The sequence below is a fragment of the Pseudochaenichthys georgianus genome, chromosome 6 (genome assembly GCF_902827115.2).
Source record: "Pseudochaenichthys georgianus chromosome 6, fPseGeo1.2, whole genome shotgun sequence".
Classification (NCBI taxonomy): Eukaryota; Metazoa; Chordata; class Actinopteri; order Perciformes; family Channichthyidae; genus Pseudochaenichthys; species Pseudochaenichthys georgianus.
The window spans coordinates 9,687,924-9,709,891 of record NC_047508.1 but is presented as its reverse complement, the minus strand read 5'-3'; the positions used below and the strand labels follow the sequence as shown (position 1 = coordinate 9,709,891).

At 43.9% G+C, this 21,968-nt stretch overlaps 1 protein-coding gene across 1 annotated transcript in view; it reads right to left on the bottom strand.

The window, feature by feature from the left end:
- Positions 1-19,648, bottom strand: part of jph3b (junctophilin 3b) — a 58,309-nt gene extending 38,661 nt beyond the window's left edge. Inside the window, exon 1 of the mRNA XM_034086066.2 lies at positions 17,943-19,648. Coding sequence (XP_033941957.1) covers positions 17,943-18,324 — 382 coding nt within the window. The 5' untranslated portion in view covers positions 18,325-19,648. The remainder of the gene's footprint in view (positions 1-17,942) is intronic.
- Positions 19,649-21,968: the final 2,320 nt, after the last annotated feature.

The following is a 21,968-nucleotide window of genomic DNA, read 5'->3' as shown; positions in this document are numbered from 1 at the left end:
CATTCACACACAACCCCATGCAGAACATGCTGCTAACCATGTAAGGCTTAGACTGCATGTGTTAGAAGGGACCTCAACGTGAGCACACAGTACAGTATGTGCTGTAGAATGCTTCCTTCAAGCAGACTCTGGAGGGAATCAACAAAACCACTATGGGTCCACTTCAGAGTACAACCCATGCTTTATGCTACATGGGGAATGTTTCCAAAAAGGTTCTCAAGACAAAAGAACTCAAGGAGGAAGAACGGTTGGTTTGGCGAATGTCGGTCTGGTTTCCCGACCCGCGTGCCTGAGCTTCTGTCGGATGGAAACTCACAAAGCCTTGATATGTATACTTATATTGCTACATTCCAGTGTCTGTTGTCGATATGGGGGGCAATAAAGGGTTCTGCAACATGACTCTTCTGGTCCTGGCTGGACGGGAGGTACAGTATAACGTGATTGGCGTCCTTTCCTTTTGTTCTGCATGGCCATATTGACAAAGGTTTTTTTTAACCTGAATTGACTTTGAGTAACACCCCGAAACTGCAATAACTGAACAGCAGTACAACATTACAACACTTCTGCTCTGTGATATATGTTTCTGATGAAATAAGTAGACAAAGTAACAGTTTGAGGAGTAGCTCTGTCCATGGGAGTCACTTCCTCTTGTGTGTCCATCTCCTCCCATCCATCCACAGTGTTGATGCACTACCCGTATCCCTGCTGCATGACAGTCCTTACATCCCCATGCTGCGGAGAAGTAGGCCATCTGAGTATGTGTTTGTGTCATTCCTCTCTTTTCTCACACACACTCACACAAACACACACACACTCAAACGGAAGTGTGTGTGCCAATAGGAGTGCAAGTGATTCATCCCGCCTGCCGTACCTCTGATGTAACAGCACTCTGATTCACTCTGTAGCGAGCGCCCATATATGGGCTGCGACCAGATTCTTCTTCTGTATCGCAAACACACACAAACACTTCCCTTGTGGGCTTGAGTGTCAGTGAAGTGGGAAGTGCTGAATGAAGCCAATTTTATAAGCCAATCGTATTCTTGCTTACGTTCCAAGACGATCGCACAGGAACAACAAGCACACACACACACACACACACACACACACACACACACACACACACACACACACACACACACACACACACACACACACACACACACACACACACACGGTCCACAGTTCTTTTGAATCACTTGAGTTCAAAGTGGTGTACTTCTGAATCTGCCCTCGTCATGAAGACACCGTGCCGCCTCATCCCTCATATATACAGTGTTTCCCATCCGTTGACTTATCTGTGGCGGCTGGTCTAATGGATAGTGAGGTGGGCTGATGATCGGAAGGTTGCAAGTTCAAATCCCACCTGGAACACCACTACTTGTGTGCCCTTACTAGTTTCTCCAGGGAGAATGTCCCTGTACTTGCTCATTGTAAGTCGCTTTGGAATAAGGCAGGGGTGTCAAACTCAAGGCCCGGGGGCCAAATCCGGCCCGCGACCTAATTTTATGTGGCCCGCAAGAGCTTGCAAAGAATATAATATACCATACAATGGGTGTAATTGTTGAATATTTACTTTCAATTATTTGCCATAGACTTCTGCTTTCAGACGTAGTTATTTAGGAAGATATTACCAGAACTGATAATAATCCAATGCAGGGCCAATAATGTAATATAATACATTATTTAATATATATTATATATTTACATATGTATATTTATATATAATTAAAATTACAACCGGCCCTTTGAGTAAAAACATAATGCTGATGTGGCCCGGGATAAAATTGAGTTTGACACCCCTGGAATAAGGCGTCATATTTTTGCGAGAATAAACCCCACAGATCCTCAACTCCGGTGTGTCTCACTCATTAACAACGCAACACAGAGCAACAAGAAAGTAGCCATGAACTCGCATGTATTTTCTTATTGGAGGGGGGGGGGGGGTGGATGCGTGGGCCACCCGAATAGGTTAAGGGGCCTTTGGCTTTTCTTGCCGGGGGGGGGGGGGGGCAGAATCAAATTCTGTGGGAAGCACTGAAACACATAACAAAAAAACAGGCTGTGTCATAGAAAGCTGGTCAGCACATCTGGCCTTTGTAATCATGTCAGTACACAGCTGGACGAGCATATGACAGACAGATCCACACACACACACACACACACACACACACACACACACACACACACACACACACACACACACACACACACACACACACACACACACACACACACACACACACACACACACACACACACACACACACACACACACACGTTCTTGTGTCTTTCTGCTTCCAGTGCACAAACAGGTGGAATCGATACAAAAGAACGACCTGTCGGCTTCAGGGAATAATAGCAGAACAATTCATTACGTTTTAGAGTTGCTGACAAGTGGATTGTGTTAGCTAGCTGTTTCCCTTGTTTCCAGTCTTACTGATACGCTAAGCTAACCAGCTGTTTAGCTTTATATTCCCCATTCTTTTATTTGTATTGTATCAACCACTCTTGTACTTTTTATACACTCGGGTCCAGTTTGGGGTCCCCAGAGTTGCTTCTCTATTCTGTGCAGATGTGCTTCTGATGGGTTCATCAGTATGCGCTGGAGCATGCAGAGATTGGCATGAGTGTCAGCACCTCGAGGTCTGAGGCTATGGTCATTTTCTAGAAAAACAACAAATTCCCGCGGGTGGGGGGGGGCCCAGTTGCTGCACTTTCCCAAACGATGCAAATAAAAAAACTAAAATGTGCCAAAACACGTGCGTGTGAAGAAACATCTTCAGCAACCACCTGACAACGCAGGCCCAGCATTTAGAAAACATTCAACTCTGGAAGATGTTTGGTTTGAAAGAAACCAATGGTGCTCTTGGAGGAGATTCAGTTGACAAGGTGGGGGGGGGGGGGGGGATTACCTTGGTTGGCTAACCGCTAATCGTTGCACACCCCGAAAAATAATTGTGACATCACAAAGTGGCCAAAATCTGATCAGCTCATTTTCAGACAGGTTTTACTTTTTATATAAATGGATCAGGACAAAAAGGGAAAGAATATTTTTTTCTGAAACTTTCCAAATCTCGTAACGCAGAGGGGACACATGTTGATGTAGAAAAGACATGAAAAAGTGGATTTTGTATAATAGTACAAGGGACCTTTAAGGGGGATCCCTCCTCTGTTGCTCTCCCTGAGGTTTCTCCCATGTTCCCTTTAAACTGTGGGTTTTCTCCGGAAGTGTTTCCTTGTACGATGTGAGGGTCTAAGGACAAAGGGTCTAAGGACAAAGGGTCTGAGGACAGAGGGTCTCAGGACAGAGGGTGTCGTTTTTCTCATACTGATATTCTGAACAATCTGTGCTGTTGTATTTGCTGTAAAGTGTCTCTACTGTAGGCTATTTTTATTATATGTAGGCTACAGCACTTTGGCTCGACCAAAAATCGTTTATAAATGTGCTATATAAATAAAACTTGATTTGATTTGATTAAGACTACTAATTAAAGTAAATAAAGTAAACCTGGCGATCGTCAGACAGGATTCCAAACTAAAGCCTCCATGGTCCAATGTCTATCAAATTGAAATAATACAATAAAAAGTTGCCTAAAAAAAGCGAACTATGCCAACACGACAGCAGCATTTACAGCGTCAGACTGCATTGGTTGGACCGAGGTGTTCCTACAAACCTGTCAGCTTCGCGTGTGAGGGAACAGATATCTGTTTAGCAGTGAGGGGGGGTTTAGGTTGTTTTCATGATTCCTTGGAATCATACACCCCATCAATCAGTAATGCACCAGTCTGCTTTTTCAATGGTGCCCTGTCGCTCTCCATGGTGCTGAAATATACAGTGTGAGAAGGCAGGCTGCTGATATTCCTTTTAAATCAAACACATGCACAGTTTCTATGTGACATCAGTGGCTTAACACTAGAAAGATACGAGCATCTGCCAGACCGAGGTACACACTTTCCACAGTCAGAACATAAACGCTTTGCCTGCTTTGTGACAGGAGACATGTCACAGCTGTTGGATTGCTGTGTACGGAAAGGCCTCAACCCCTGGGCCGACAGTTGTGAGGAGAATCTGCTTCACAACTCGCATGCCAAAACGATTTCACTGATTCTGCCTGGAGGCCAAACAGGAAGCACTCCCCATCATACGGGGCTGTGAGCGAGGCCGAGGCGAGCGCGGGCACGATGCAGCCGCACGGAAAGAGTTAACACGGAGAGATCAAAGCGGTGGAAACATCACAGAGGCACAGCGATTTGATCACGCGCCAACCCCTGGGCTGAATTCATAATTGTCTATTTAACAAATGCGCGCGTCTGTTCTCTATTTCTAGGTTAAAGACCATCTGTCTCGTAGGGTCTGCATTTCAGTCTTAGGAGTAGAATACACTTAATAATATCTACCTGTTAGTTTAAACCCAACTATCATTTGTTTTTCTCCTCTGATACCACTTTACATCTAAACATGTTGATTTGTGAAGCGCAGCAGTAGGACGTGTAATCATGGAGCAAAGCAGACTGTGAAGGAGTTGAAATTGGTTATTTTATGAATTATTAATGTGTTGTTTCTACATGTAAGCACTTGTATTCAAAGATTGTCTGTGTGTCGTATGCGAGAGAAAAACAGAGGGAGAAACAATACTACACATGATCAATTTTCTTTATCTGTCATATTGTTTTTACGAGGAGGGGTTTCAGTGAAAGTGATGTCAATGTTTCAGTACTTATCAAATGCTCTAGACCAGGGGTGTCAAACTCAAGGTCCGAGGGCCAAATCCGGCCCGCGACTTCATTTTATGTGGCCCCGCAAGAGCTTGCAAAAAATATAATACGTTTATTATACGGTTACATGCCGCTTTACAGAAGCACGTTGCCAATAAACTACATGTCCCACAATGCATCTCATTTTGTGACATGTGCACTGAAGAGACTTGCAATTATTTGCCCCAGACTTCTGCTTTCAGACGTAGTTAATTATGTAGTTATTACCCTATCCGATAGTAATCAAATGCAGAGGCAATAATGTCATATAATACATACATATATACATATTTTATATATATTTATATATGTATATTTATATAGTCTTAAAGTTACAACCGGCCCTTTGAGTGCAACCAGAATGCTGATGTGGCCCGCGATGAAATTGAGTTTGACACCCCTGGTGTAGACCAGAGCTCACAGTGTATTCCTGTGGTGGAATAAGTACTCCTGTACTCAAGGAGAATACTATGGTCCTAAGAAATAGGGTGCGGGGGAGAAACTTCTGGACTTAAGCCTTTGCAGACCATTTACATGCACACAACCCTATATAACACAGTCGGCAAGGGAAAAAGGGAAGGTAAGGAAAAGCCTCTTTAATGAAAGGTTCAGTCCTGCATCGTATCATAAGAGTGATTCAGTTGAACAAAATATAATGCAGTGAAAAACAAAATATCTGCCTCAGAAATGTGTTGGATTAGAAGTAAAATGTGCAGAAAATGTAAATAAAAAAATCTGAAATGTAAACTTAAGGGAAGTACTAACAGTTTCCATATTTTCTTTTATCAATTGTTTATGTAAACTCTTGTTATGACCTAGAAAAAAGAGAATACTCTTCTACCAATATCTCTGAACAGTTCAACAGTATAAGTAAAGCAAACCATCACAAACAGCCAAAGGAGTCAACGCATCACTATTTGAACATGTGCGACCACAAAGTGAAAGACATTCATAGAAACCATTTTGAATTATGTTATCATTAAGCTGCAAGGGGAATGTGAAATAAAATATATTACGACAGTGGGGGAAATTAAAAGACTCTGCCCTGCTCTTCAAAAACAAAGCGACACTACCCTTGGCATGTTTCAGACCGTCCTCCTCTCTCTTAATGTTCATGCATTCTCTGTTTTCAGAGAAGTGGCCTTCACATCAAACTCATCAGTATGTCCAGGCAGTATTGCATCAGCAGTGTTGCAGGGCCGACTTCCCAGATAGATGTTTAGAGTTTTTATGTTTCAGACATCACTGCTAATCCTCACTACAAACCACTCTCATTGCATAAGCTAAAGCCTGCAGAGGGCTTGTTGTGGTAGTAGAGAAGGTACGTAGTACTAGCATCTGCTCTGAAAAAAAACTAATAAATACTTTTCTCTACTCGACAACTGGAGAATATCTGTGGGAATTCAAAAAAGCAACTAAACTAAAGGAGAAATGTGCCACGTGTTGGTGTGTGTCCTTGAGAGCGAATGCCAGTTATTTTGTGTCTTTTATGAAGTGATACAAACTGTATTGTAAGAAATAACAAAGAAGGAAAAGGAGAAAGCAATATAACATCAAGTAACACAACACAGAAGCCTGTGACCTACGATTTTCAACGACATAATTACTCTGTTAGTTTGACAATAAAGAACCTTGATATCAGCTGAAGAAAACAGAAACGTTTGCTCAGCTAAAAAGAAACAGATGGTTACTAAAGACAGGTAGAAAATACAACTGGCAAGAAATAAGCTTTTTAAAAGACAAGACAGCAACAGAGACGCACTGCAGACAGACGGACGAGCTGAACGATGCTCACATCACTGAAAGCAAGGGAAGTCAGTGAAAAGCTAAACCCCTGCCTGTGTACATCGCTGTGTGGGACCGTTATCCGTTTAAGAGATTTTGCTTAGGCCCCTTTTCAGTCTGAGTCTTTCAGATTCCCATTTGAGGATTATTTATCTGCAAAAAAATGTCATGAAAAAGACAGTCATAACATGGCAGTTTGAACATTTGAAAACGTCCACAGTGACCTCATTGTATAGTCCAGTATAATCTGTGTATACAAATGGGTGGTCTTTACTTGTACTGACCTTTGGACTATCCAGATCAATCATACGAATACATGATGGCAAACAACATCAGGCATCAAATGGACGGCATGAACACCAACAGTCCAACAGGGAATGAGTCAGGGCCGTATTCATGGAGTCAACATTGGGGGGGACCAAAAATGTAATACAAATTTGAATACTAATTTCCTGCCATTCTAAAGGAAAATACATAAAAATCACTAACACATTGGATACTTTAAAACCTGTTAAACCCCATGCCCCTGCTCGTGGGCGCAAAACACAACAATAGTCACAAAACTGTGTCTCAGGCATGGGTGTAGGAAGCATCCTCAATGTGGGTGGGACAATTTGACGGGGGGTGTGGGCGGGTGGGGGATCTAACCTCCTCTAGGGGGGTCCGGGGGCATGCTCCCCCGGGAACATTTTTTTTTTTTAAATGTTGAAGTTAAAAGCATCAATCTAGTGCACTTTGAGAGCAACATTAGGGACTAAATCTATGGATACATCTCAACAACACCCATGTGAAACAGAACTGAAGAGATTTACATTTTCTTTATGCATATTTTACAAATCACTCCCTTTTTAAACTGTAGTATGAGTTGGAATGATTTCATACCTGTTATTCTGTTATTCTCATATTTTGTATAACTATAATGATCATATAAAGGTGTGCCTTGGAAATACTTGTTTTGCATCAATCTTGATACAGGGTACTTATTATATGTTATAGTTTGGATTCCTAAAGCTTTTAGTCTACTATCCCATCATTCAAGGGTGGTTTTCACAATAAGTAATGGTTTATTTTTTGCACGGACACTATCATTTACATTTTTTTACTATGTTCAATCTGAATTTACTTAAAAAACATCTATATTGATATCTATATTATATAGCCTACTGACACTAGCCCGCCAAACCCTGGCTAACAACTGAAACCAGCTAGCCCACAGCTAGTTAGCTACTATTCCTGAAAAGTTCGTTTTTTAACATCAGAACTACAAGTTACTTACACAAAGAAGCTAAACCGGAGGGTTCATTAACATTACCATTACGAAATAAAATAATATAGATTACTTTAGGGCTAACTAGAAAAGATACCAGAACTGATGGAGGGCAAATTAAAACATGACTGACCTGCTTGGAGCATCAAGCTAACTGAAGGTGGACTCAGACGTGCAACAGCGAAATACACCCGCGGGTACAAAATAAGGAAACAATTTACATATGAAAAGAAACCATTTTGGTGAAGCTCACAATAACAGAAAATATAGATTTTCAAGTATACAGATAACCAAAATAAAGAAGTCATAGAATAGCAATTTTATTTAAATAAAAAAATAAAAACTTTTTTTTTTTTTACTATTTATTGGGGGGGGGGGGGACATTTTGAGTGTATCTGAATATTGTGGGGGATGTGTCCCCCCCAATGTATATGGTGAATACGGCCCTGGAATGAGTTACAACTCCAGGTTCCCTCATTTGGAAGTTTCTTGAATGTGTTTTTGGTTAGACTTCTGAAATAAGGTCTGAAGCTGAAGAGGTGTTCATGTTGTGCTCTACGCCACGGCATAAAATACGTGGCTCAGTTACCCCCTAAACGCACCAGGAGCGTCTGCGCCGCGCTGCGCCATGCTGCGCTGCGCTGCGCCATGCTGCGCTGCGCTGCGCCCTGCGCCATGCTGCGCTGCGCCATGCTGCGACCTCCTCCTGCGACCTAACACACCAGGCGCGTTTCAAAACGTTGCGGAAGCGGAGCGTCGTGTGTGCAGCCTCGCAGTTGTTGTTGATTTTGGAATATTTCCTGGACATTTGTACTTCTACAAGTAGTAGGCTACGTAGTTAAATGGTTTATGTTTGTGTCTGTTTAAATCGTGTTTATTGTTGTTATTTCCTATGTTGTTGTGTTGTAGACTACAGACACAGTTAATAATGATTGTAATATTCCAGTTATAAACGACATGAATCAAAGATGTGTTGCTGTATTTTAGTGGTAAAAAAATATGCATTCATCATCATAATTATTGCATATATATATATAATGTACAGTGCCTGTAAACCGGAGGAGAACGCTGGCATGTATTCTCCTACTTGAAAGACGGTGGTGGCCGTAACGCGGCGCGGCCGTAACGCGGCGCGGCCGTAGCGCGGCCGTAACGCAGCGCAGACGCTCCTGGTGCGTTTAGGGGATGAGACTACAAAACGTCATCACAGCAAACATTAGCCACCAGCTAAGCAGTGGTGATAGCTGTTAACCTCGGGTGATTGCATCGATGCTTCAAAAATCTGAAAATATTTGAAGATTATCCTGCTGAAAAAAAGTGTTAAGTATCATAAACGTGTGTTTGCCTCAAAGTTTATTTTCTGCAATATAAAAAAAGCCAATGGAATAATCCCATTGGCTTTTTGTATGGGGAACCCTTGCGATGCTAACCTCCAGGTTGCCCTACACAAATATGTCATCACTGCACCACTCTATAAGTCTCGACAACAATACATCTTTAAGATGTGGTCAGAGAGACAGCCCTGTACTAGATCTCAAATGAAGTGTGTTCATCAACATCCACACAATCTGACAAACCGTCCGTGACAAACCCACAGTTGAAGAAAGGACATGCTGAATCTTCTCAGGATTTAAAGACACCTCGTGGAAATCTGGAAAGGCATCAGGACCTGCCAACATCCCTACTTTAACAGCACGATGGAGATGCTCCGCCCTCTCTTCATCTGCCACACACGGCAGCTGTAGCGAGTGTGCACACTACGGAGGGACCACAGTCCTATCCTTCCCAGGCAAAGTGCTTAACAGGATCATCTCGAGCAGAAGAAAGGCATTAGTCAGCATTCAGCTGCACAGCAACAGGAGAAGCACGGGGGCTTTCACTGGGACAGTACTGACCAGATTACAACTGTGTATGCAGACTGAGCAATGGCATTCCGCACCATATCTATGTTATTAAAGTGATGTCTTCAAATATGGGAACTCAATGTTGATTGGTCCAACTATCAAAGTCCTTGCATCTGCAGTATTAGTAACTGGGTGTCTTAGGCGACAAAACCTTTTGTTAGGGAAATTATTGACCTAGACTCCTAGATATGACGTACAGGACCAACCCTGATGTTTGTTTATCTCCTTTAAGGACACAGGCTGCTTCAGCCATAATGTTATTGTTCCCATTCTGTGACCGGTCAACACTAGGTCACAGATGGTCTGTTGTTGTGGGTGCACTGGGACACTTCCTTCTTTGTTGTTTGTGGACTCCAAGGTATGACATCTTCGAGGCCATAAGTGACGGACGCAAGTGACTCAGTGTGCCCAACTGGTTAAACTATCTTATCTAAATATGTTGATGACTCTGTGAAACCAGTTAAATGGGCTGACGAGAGAGAGGCGCTCCAGAGTTGACGTGGCAACCACCCGTGCAGTCAGACCGTGACTGTGTGACTTGTGATGTGAATTCTCCGGCCGTAACTCCAAATAAACCTCCAGTGTTTGACATCGAAGCTCCTGCTCTACCGTGTCTCCTTCCTGAGTCGGTGACTCCCACTGCGTTGCCACACAGAAGTTTCCCTTACACCTGTATTGTATCGCTTATTGCCATACTCTTAAAAAAAAAATCTCAATAGTGTCGTTGATTTGGTTTCACGCAAAGGATATAATAATATGATAAAATATCCGTTTCAAAAGAGCTATTGTAAGGTTGTGCTTACCGCCTTTCAATAAACACATCTTTTTGGGCACTTCTACATAAACATCACTGCTCAGACCTAAATGTCGACGCCTGTCAAACACTCACAAGGCATGGCCTCGTATTGAACTCTAACAAAGTCACAGCAGTCACAATAGGCTTATCAATTGAGGGTTTTTACCACAGTCTCGTGCTCGTCTACAATCAGGTCTGCTCCCACAAGAAAACAACAACTGACAGTCTGCAGGGGAGAGATGCATTCCCGAAGGTAAATCCACTATTACTGGTATAAGAAGAAACACATGTACACCAAATCATTATGAAACACGTTTCGTTATCAACACGTTTCGTTATCAACACGTTTCGTTATCAACACGTTTCGTTATCAACAACACGTTTCGTTATCAACACGTTTCGTTATCAACACGTTTCGTTATCAACACGTTTCGTTATCAACACGTTTCGTTATCAACACGTTTTGCTCAAATATTGCAGCACCAAACTGTTGAAGAAGGCGGTCAGAGGAATGGAAGAGGCTGTCTGTTTTCGCACGATCCAACAAGTCCGCCACCGGTGGATTTTTTTTTTTATGTGTATGCACAGCCGCATGTAAATGTTAATATTAGTGGAACATTTATTTGCATAAGCCCCAGTTCAGGAGGAATGTTGTCTTTTTTGGAATAAGGCCAAAACTTATAGTTGATAAAGTCATTGATACTGTAGGTAAGCCGCACATATAGAAAAAGAACATTTCTGCAGGTAAAAGTACCCTTGAAAAGGCACTTAGGAAGGATAGGCACTTAACACCAACAACAAGGAAGTCACAGGCGATAGATGTTCACCATGACAGCCAAGAGAATGCTGAAAGATACATAGAATACAAACAGGGAGAACTTGGTCAAAATAGCAAACTAAGAATGGCAAACTTATACAATTGGTTCTCAATGGTAATCACAACTGATCTGATTGGTCCATAGAAACACGCCTAGTTACAGTATCATAGAGAACAGGGGGGTAGCCTCCTCCCACACGCCTTTTACATGCACCTGTTATCGAGCTACAACACGTGGCATCTAACCATGAAATGACCCAAAGGAAGCGTTTATGTTTCATCTCATTTGGCCCACCTATAATATCTCAGACTAGAACATAATTTCTGTCGTTGCTGGGTGTACTTAAATGTGGGGAGAGAATGTATTATGTCAGCTTACATAACATGGTCAGAGCTGGAATAATTACCGCACAGTTAGCGGCGTTTAGCACGCTAGCGAGATGTGTTCATGGAGGACAATTACAATGTTGTAGTAGCATATCTGCAAACAGCTGGGGGGCGGGGTCAGGATGCTGCTGAGTTACATCTAATGAGGAATCTGCCATGTAGATGCACTCCGAGATAAAGAATGTTGCACTTCTTCTTTTATATTCTGTTTCTGTAAAGTGTTCATGGAACAAGGGATGTCTACGTGAGCTTCTGTTTGGCACTGTGTGGTGTTTCTGATGTTAGATACAGCAGCCACCACTGCTGTAATCTGGAGCTGCTCGCACCAGTGTGCACAGTGCCAGCGTGCTGCCTCTCCCTTTGTGACTCACTTCCTTTCTCACTCAAAAGATTACACAATCTGTCGTCTTATTACTCTACTTCACTCTCTCTTTGTGTGTGTGTGTGTGTGTGTGTGTGTGTGTGTGTGTGTGTGTGTGTGTGTGTGTGTGTGTGTGTGTGTGTGTGTGTGTGTGTGTGTGTGTGTGTATGTGTATGTGTATGTGTGTGTGTGTGTGTGTGTGTGTGTGTGTGTGTGTGTGTGTGTGTGTGTGTGTGTGTGTGTGTGTGTGTGTGTGTGTGTGTGTGTGTGTGTGTGTGTGTGTGTGTGTGTGTGTGTGTGTGTGTGTGTGTGTGTGTGTGTGTGTGTGTGTGTGGTCGGTAATCAGCCAGCTTAGCTCTTCATCTCAGTAAACACCATTAGCCCGGAAGGCCGAGCCAGCCAATCAGAGCCTGGTAGAGGCCAATAGCGGCAACGAACACTCAGTCCCTCGTGACACGCTGACCTGCTGCATGTCGGTGAGCGTTGCTATGGAAACCCTACTGTACCGATCGGCTCCGTGGAAAGGCAGTGGAGCGAGGGAGGATAGAGAGAGGAGGTAGAGGAGAGAAGCCAAACAGCAGAGTTAAGAGAAAGGAGGAGTGACTCCTGGAGAGGTGGCATCAGGTGCAGCTGGAGGGCAGAGTGGGACTGGCAGTGAGTTAGACCTGACTGTGGGAAACATAGCTGGCTCTGAAGTGCAGAGCGTGTTCCAAAAGTACTTAGGCAGCGGAGCATCTTGGCTCCTCACTCTTATTGCTACGGACATGACGGAGCCTCGAGGTTTTCAGCTTCAGTCTCAGAGCGACCTGCGGTTGGCCATATCGGAGGACAACGTGAAGACATACGACCTATGGTCACTTCTTGTGATGCCAGAGGAACATGGACATGTTCAAATCACTTGCTCAAGGCCCTGTTATGCTTTTTGGACTGTGTTAAATAGGTTGTTGTGCATGCAAATAGTCTGCAGAGGCTTACATCCCAACGTTTCTCTCCCAAGCAGTTTGAGTGGTTGAGATGTTGACCAACAGGCAGTATGAGAAAAGAAGCACTTTGTGAATGTTAAAGTATGTAAACACGTCACAGGTGAAGAAACTAAATACAAATATGAAACCTGAACATGTGCATAATAGGGCCCCTTTAAAGGGTTTTGATTTGACAATGAAAAAGTCTTGAGGATTATCCTCTGTCATGTATGCATGACTGAGGTCCAGTACACTGTGAGAAATCACAAAGGCTGACATGTGAGATGTAAGATGATAATTAGAAAATACATGTAACTAGGGATGTCCCGATCACCTTTTTTTGCTCCCGATCCGATTCCGATCATTTGATATTGACAATCTGCCGATACCGATTTTTCCTGATCTGATCTTTATGCAATGCATTAAGAGAAAAAAAAGGTAACAGATAACGGCTGGTCATCCAACGCGATGAATTCAGCTATCTTGGCTGTTATTGTGTTGGCCTTTTCACTGTTCTGGGGCAGTCTCTCTTTCCTTTTGAAAGTCTCTGAAAGTGTCGGTTGTTTCAGTGCCGTTACCTGAGTGGCCGCTGTGTACTCGTCCTGTTGTTGTTGGTGTTTGTTTCTCAGGTGGCGTATTAGATTGGTCGTGTTGAACGTAGCTCTGTTCTTTCCACCACGCGGAACCTCTGCCTTGCAAACATTGCATCTGGCTGTTACACTGCCTTCGCTTTCAATTTTATAATACTTCCAAACTCCTGACATTTTCTCTGTCCCGACTCCCGAGTCACCAGCTGAACGTAGCCTCTCGTTAGCTTACTGCTACTATTAGACACTGCGCCCACTCTGTTGCCAGCTTTCAGAGAAATAAGCAACCAGGTCTGAAAACAAGCCCAAAGAAAGCAACACATACATGATGTTGTGTAATTTTAAACCAAAACTAAGTCCTCAGGATGACTTTAAGACGTGAACATGGTCATTTTTGTTTTGTAACATTAAATAAAAATATTTTATAAAAAAAAAAAAAAAAAAATCCTGATCCCCGATTTTCTTCTCCCGATCCCCGATTTTCTGAAAATCACGTGATCGGCTCCGATCCCGGATCACGTGATCGGATCGGGACATCTCTACATGTAACATTTATAATAACGGTCGAAATACTCTTTCGTTTAATAAAGTGGCCATATAAGTAGAATTGTTTATCTTAAAGGTCCCATGCCATGCTTTTACGGTTATCACCCGTCCCCTTGTGTGTTATGAAGATGTTTCTGCATGTAAACGGTCTGCAGAGTCACACACCCTCCAAGTACACCCTGTAGGGAGTACAACTCTAACACAGAAAAGACGTGTCTATGCTGCCCCAGAACGCCTCGTTGGAGATTTCTCATTTTCCATTTTTTCTTCTTCCGGGGCCTCTTGACGTCACCACGTCCAAATGGACCAATTGGCACACAGCTATAGAACAATAGGCACACCCTCTGCCAGGGCGGACCCCGAGCAGCTCAGGAGTCCGCCCGGGGGGCTGGTGTGAGCAGACAGTGTGAGGTGGACTTCCCGTTGTGTTTCCCAAGCTCACACACACACACACACACACACACACACACACACACACACACACACACACACACACACACACACACACACTCACTCACTCACTCACTCACTCACTCACTCACTCACTCACTCTTTCCAACAAGATGGCACCAAGGTACAACAAGTCCAATCTGTTGAATCTAAAACTACTCTTCCTAATTAATGTAATTTAACAGTTCTTTTTCTCTTAAATTACTGCTATGAACAAAAAGAATATAAGTCAGTTCTAGATCCACTAAAAATTCCTAATTTTCCAAATCTTCTCCTACCCAGGTGTGCTGAAGAGAATACTGTTTTTACTTTTGCATGTATCTGCACTTTACTTTGTGTACATTTCCCCTCGATGAAAAGAATAAAGGATTTCTTATTTCTGACCTTTGTAAGTTTGCCCTTGAGCGATCGTACATTGTTAGACTAATACAAATAAGAATGTGTACGTGTATCGATCTTGCATAAGGACCAATGTCTCTCTTCAATGTTGTTAAAGTTTCTGTAGCACTAGCCCATTACACATATATACCTGTGTGAACGCCTGAGACAAGTCTTGTATGTTTGTCTCGCCTAATGTGCAGACACAGTATCAAGCTGAGGACACTGTGAAGACGGCTCAGTGAGGCCACGTGAACATCTTGTTAGTCGAGTAGGTCAACCATAGCAATGTTTCTTATTATCTCTCGGTTGCATGTCGTTGTGTTAGGATCAACCTTGATCATCAATCCTTTCTATAAGAGCATGTTATTCTATCTCCTAGACGGAATCAAGGACACATGCATGCTGTTATAATAAGAACACTGTGTACTGTTGGAGCTGGATACACACTCAGAACTAGGCCAATCTCTGCTGCATGTACAGTATGTGGCTTCAGATACTCCACTGAGCTCTCTCCAACACGTTCCTCTTTGGGCGCTTTCCTTTCCTTTATTACTGTAATGATCTCATTCTCCCGTCATTACAGTCTCTCTCCTAGTAATCATGATCATCTCCCTCACTCCAACCAGCCATCTTTCCATTATCAGTTCATCAATTAACTGATACATCAATGTGTACATCTGTCATCTATTCCTCCTTCCCTCCTTCCGTCCATCTGTCTGGTTATCTGACAGGCCGCCTCCTTCTCCTTTGTCCTGATTCAACTCCTTCAAATCAGTCTGGTGTGCAGATTTGATGTGTGTGTGTGTGTGTGTGTGTGTGCGTGCGTGCGTGCGTGCGTGCGTGTGTGTGTGTGTGTGTGTGGTCCAGGCCTCCTTGTTGTAGAGTTATGCAACAAAGCTTTAACTGCATGTATGCTACACTCTCAACTCTGTTGCTCAACACCAGATGTTGTGTGTGTGCATCTTTGCATGCACAATGGCCATGCAGGGTCCTGTGTGTGTGTGTGTGTGTGTGTGTGTGTGTGTGTGTGTGTGTGTGTGTGTGTGTGTGTGTGTGTGTGTGTGTGTGTGTGTGTGTGTGTGTGTGTGTGTGTGTGTGTGTGTGTGTGTGTGTGTGTGTGTGTGTGTGTGTGTGGTGTGTGTGTGTGTGTGTGTGTGTGTGTGTGTGTGTGTGTGTGTGTGTATATCTATTTGTAAACAGGAATCCATATGGTGTGGGGTGTCTCATTAACAGTGACTGACCCGAGCCTCGGTCTCAGAGACTCAAAGTGCATTGATTTCAATTTCAGGGCAAATCTGATGATTCAATTGATTCTACACACGAAAGGTATTTTGAAATATGTGTGTATATATATTGTAAATAATTAAGGAAGAGGTTTGTAAAAATGTTCTCCTAATTATTATTTTTCATATCATATAAAAGAAAAATGTATAGTTTCAAATATGTTACATGCATTAAAGTGGCTAACACTTAATTAAGATTAACTTTCGCTTAAAATATATATATATATATATATATATATATATATATACAGTATATAGCCAGTGTAAAAATGCAGTATTGAAATTTTAAAATGTCGCCGTGTCGTCCAAAATATACTGTTATTGGCTTAATGTTGAGCTGCACAGCTTCAGGGTTCACGATGCCAGTGGGTTGATATCATGGTAAATGTAAATGCGCTGTATTTATATAACGCTGTATCCCGTCTCAAGACCCTTCAAATCACTTTGCATTCAGCCTTTCACTCAAATAAAAAATGATGAAGAAAACAGTGCCAGCGGATCACGGAGCAGAACGAACCACTGATTCTGTTGTCGATACCGGCAGTAATCGTGCTTTGGGTGTTTCAGAGTGTTCCTAAGCAACGCCTCTGATGAGGGCCCACGTATCCATTGAGTGTATCAAGTTAGGCCTGATGCGAACACACAACAATGATTGATTCAATTTCTCCCAAAAAGTCAAAATGTTCTTCTCCTTCAATTTGAAGCGTACTAGGGTTCACTGGAAGCATTCCATAACCCCTCTCGCAAGTGTACGTTGGCAGGTTGTTGTAGACCGCACGAGGATACGATTGCTGCATTAGTTTGTTGCCCAAACAAACCGCACCAGACTCCGATTGGAACCAACTAAGTCTTGGCTTGTTGAAATGCCTTAGTATCTGTTGGTCTGGACGCACGATAACTACAACTAGGACTTCACTCGTTTGGAGGTCCTACAAATGCTAGTGAAGTGTCTATCTTTCTAATGTGGTATATTTAACAAGATACTTTAGAGGGTAGCCGACAGGGGTCATTAAGCTGGAGTGGAACGTTAGAGTGGGGAAATCAAGTTGAGACGTTGATTTGAACATCTATGCACTTTTCCAAAAACACTTGTTTTCTTGGGACTTGTTACTTTGGAGCTGCTGTCCTCCTCTGTCCTTCCAACCTTTTATACATCCCCCAAGACTGCCTGGCCTGGATTGAAGGCCTCCAAAAAACGCAGTGTGTCCTCATGCAGCCAACATTAGGGGTAAGGGTTGAGAGGGAAACAATGAGACTGGAAAAGACGAAGAGTTAATGAGAGAAAACTAGAGGAGATAGAAAATCATTACGATTACCTGTCCTGATGCAACCCCCTGCCTGGGTGTGTGTGTGCGTGTGCGTGTGCGTGTGCATGTGTGTGTGTGTGTGTGTGTGTGTGTGTGTGTGTGTGTGTGTGTGTGTGTGTGTGTGTGTGTGTGTGTGTGTGTGTGTGTGTGTGTGTGTGTGTGGATGACCCGAGGAGACCTCCAGACAAATTCCTGTCACCTCTGTAACTCTTCGTCGACGGGTCAATCAAGTCATTTTCACAGACGGCAGTTGTCAATCAATCTCACAGATTGCTTCTTGACAAGAACTGTTTGCTTCATACACCCTCAAAACACCCACAATGCATTTACCCGTGTCTCAACTTCCAATCTTACCTCCATCTGAGTACGTCTCTGTTCCGTATCCGTCTTGCAGCCCGTTGTTCCAGGTCCCCTCGTACTTCCCACTCGTCCCCGTGCTCTCCCGCAGGCCGTAGCGTCCCTTAAAGCCATGCGTCCACTCGCCCTTGTACACCCAGCGGCCTTTATTCTCGATGCCCACGCTGTGTCTCTTGCCCTGAGACCAGGTGCCCTGGTAGGTGTTCCCGCTGGGCCAGGTGTAGACGCCCAGCAGTTCGAAGCCATGGGCCCAGGAACCGCAGTACTCGCCCTGGCCCTTGGGTCCTGTGCAGATCCCGTGGCCGTGCGCCTTGCCCTCCTCCCACCCTCCGCAGTATGACCCCCCATCGTCAAAGTTGAACCTGCCGCCAGTGGACATGCATGAAACAGGTCTTGGCAATTCCCCTGAAGCCTCGACAAAAAGAAAAAGGAAAAAAAAAGAAAACGTAGGGAGAAAGAAGACGGACAGGTTGGTGCTAAAAGCAATCCATGGAGCTAAATATGGAGGTGGGTGAGGTTAGGGGTGTGGAGGAGGAGGAGAGAGTGGGAGGGAGGGGGAGACAACTCCCACAGAAATCAAGCAATGCCACCCCTTGTGTTCAGCTGGTTGGCAGAAGAGCAGGGAGACAAGAGGTGAGCAACACAATGTGGCCCCTCACTGGGGTGTCAGGGGTCTCCCGGCTTGGTGGGGAAGGGTGATGCTGTTCACACCATCCTTTAGCTGAGCTGTTGTAGCATGGGCTAGCACTGCTCAGCTGGTCTGTGGCAGATGCAGGTGAGAGAGGAGGGGAGTGGGCCCAGAGCTGCCATTATCCTCTCTCAGCAGGAGTTAACACCATCTCCTCTCTGGCTTTGCGCTCAGACCCCCGCGTTCGGCTGCTTCCTACCTGATGATGCCCCCACCTCTCTTGGGTGTAGAGTCGAGAAGACTCTCCGGCGGCAGCCCTTCAATCCTCCAGTTATCCGGCAAAGAAGCAAACCATGTGATCAACAGCAATGCCCACACTTGAGCTGTGTGTTGAGGGATGAAGAAAGAGGCAGTTCTTTCTTTGAGTCCGGTCCTGGTGATCAGACAAAATAGAAGACTACTTAGAGTCAGGCTTAGAATCTGTAGATCACTTCAAGCTTCCCCATCCTCTTCTTATTCTCAGCCTTCACACACACACACTGTGCCTGGTTGTGCATGGAAGGCACATACACACGCATAGAGAGAGGAAGAGACAGATATCACATAAGGTAATCTGCTTGGCTGCCTTCTTTTAGTTGTCCGTCCTGTGGTGCCGGGGAGCAGCAATGCAGTCTCCAGCCTGATGCACACACACGATTTGTAGGCACACACACAATCGTTCTGGCAGCAAGTGCGCACACACAGACAATGAAAATAAACAACTGAATTGATTAATTTATCCTCCTCTATTCCCCCTCTCTCTCTCTCAGTCTGTCTCTATATCTTTAATCCACTGCGTCCATAAGTGGTTTATCCTCTGCGTGGGCTGCCTTCAGGTTGCCCGCCTGATGAAATAACATCCATCTATATGATCCTGTTTCTGTCCTCTTCAGCATCTCCTGCTTGTGTCCATGTTTCCCTATGGGGTGCCGGCTGACGCACAGCCTGCCTGCCTGCCTCCTGTCTTGGTCTCACAATCTCTTCTCCTCCTATGGCTGGATCTCTGTATTTCTCTCTCTCTCTCTCTCTCTGTATTACTCTCTCTCTCTCTCTCCTGATCCATGTGTGTGTGTATGTCTCTCTCTCAGCAAATCTGCTCGTTAAAGAGGACTGTTCCAATGCAGCCAACCGACCCCCCTCCCTCCTGCTCAATAGCACGCTCCAGCTCTTAAAGAGACACACGCTCAGCACAGAGAGGAGCTTCTAGTGTTTTCATTCACCTGTGGCTTCTTCCTCATTACTCACCCTTTTCTTTCTTGCTGTGTCTTGTCTCCGTTGGTTCTCAGGTGTCTGGCTGGATCTGAAACTCTAGTCAGAAATTCTATAAGCAAAAGCACAACATTTTGTGAAATGCACTTAATCCATTTTTTAAAAAGAGAAATAAGAAGATTGTCTCATGCCTTTATGGTAAATGTAAAGATACTGCAGACGGCGGCTTAGCTTAGCCAGAGGTGGGAAGTAACTAAGTACATTTACTCGAGTACTATACTTAAGAACAATTTTGAGATGCTTGTAGTTAACTTGAGTATTTACATTTGATGGGACTTTGTACTTTTACTCACTACATTTATTTACAATATCTTCAGTTAAAGTGGACCTATGATGCTATATTGGAAAAATATATTGTAGGGCCATACCTATACAAAACATGTCTGCCATGGTAGCCATGCCTCATACTGCTCATACCCCTCTTTTGCAGCCCTGTTAGAGAAACGCAGATTTTGGGTCCTTAGCTTGAAAAAAAGAAAAGAAGAGGAGGCGGAGCTAATGCCTGATCAGAATTCTACCGGAGATAAAGTTAAATTCTGCTGTGATAAAACGCCATCCTGTTCTAAACCACATCAAGGATTATTTCCTGCTTTTTAAACACATGTGCTCTACAGCAGGGGTCCCCAAACCCCGGGCCGCGAACCGATACCGGTCCGTGGCTCATTTGGTACCGGGTCGCAGAGAAAAAAAAAATAACTTACATTATTTCCGTTTTATTTATTATCTGAGTCTGAACGATGTTTTATTTTGAAAACTGACCGGATTCCCTCTGTTACATCCGTCCAGTGGCGGCGCCAGAGTATTTTTGTTGGGTAATCTATGGTAGGGCTAACCCATACAGTGGTGGGGCTCAAGTCAGTATTTGTAATGTAATTACATACACGCTATATCGCCCCCCTTGACAGTGAAACGCCAAGCATGAGGCTTGTATTAGCTTTTATTATAGCCTATAGCCTATTTTGCTAATTCCACGTTGTTACAACATGCTACGCAGCGGCAGAAACAAGAAAAGTTGACATATAGAATTGACACGGAGAGAGAGGGAGAGAGAGAGACACAGGCACAGGTAAACAGAGAGAGACTGTTCACACAACAGGTAGCCTGTGTCTCTATTGTCATACAAAACACTTTTTCAAATGACCCATTATTACAAAATATATTCAAAACTCACTATTCACTCTTCAGGTGGGTCGTGTGACTCTGGCACCTGTTCGACTTGTACCTCAATGCGAGGGCGTTTAAGAACAAATCTATCCATCCGAAATATACAATTAATCCTAGAAGTTCTGCTGTCTGTCTGCAATTTACTCGGCGCGAGTTTGAGGACTTTCACTGTGAACGTGACGAATCAGTAATGCATGACGCAGCAGACCCAATGTTGCGTTGCTCTGATTGGCTGTAGGTCTATTCAAATTGCATTCGGAGGCATTTTGATCTGACCGCGGCCGAGAGACCAGAGAATTTTCACACCTTTTAGTGTATAAAACTCCCCCACTACTTAGACTATTCCTTGCACCCCTCTAGCATAAGCCCGAATGGTCTCAACCATATTGCGTCAGTAACGTGCACTTGTTGTTACAGCAGGATCAGTTTGTGTGTTGTGGACACGACCGGTAGATTTTCGCAATCCGTGTTCTCAACATGCTTACTTACTTTAACATAATTTGTCATGGTCGGGCTAAGGTAGGGCTAAGCCATTTCTTGGTATGGCTGTAGCCTACCCCAGCCATACCCTGGCGCCACCACTGCATCCGTCTCTGTCGCTAATCCGTTGCCGCTAAAATGAAACCCACAAGCTAACAAAATGAGTAAAAAACAAACGTCTTTGGAAAGTTTATTTGCGAAGGGGAAAAGGCCCAGTGAGGACAGAAGAAGAGCCTACGACTTCCAAGAAAAAAAAGCTGCATTTAACAGACAATACCAGGAGTCCTACATAAAATATGGATTTATCGCGAGAGGTGATGCCCGCGCACCAAGCCCGCTTTGCATAATATGCGGCAACCGGCTCTCTAATGAGGCAATGAAGCCTTCAAAACTGCTTCGCCACTTGGAGACCAAGCACCCTGTATTAAAAGACAAGCCTTCGG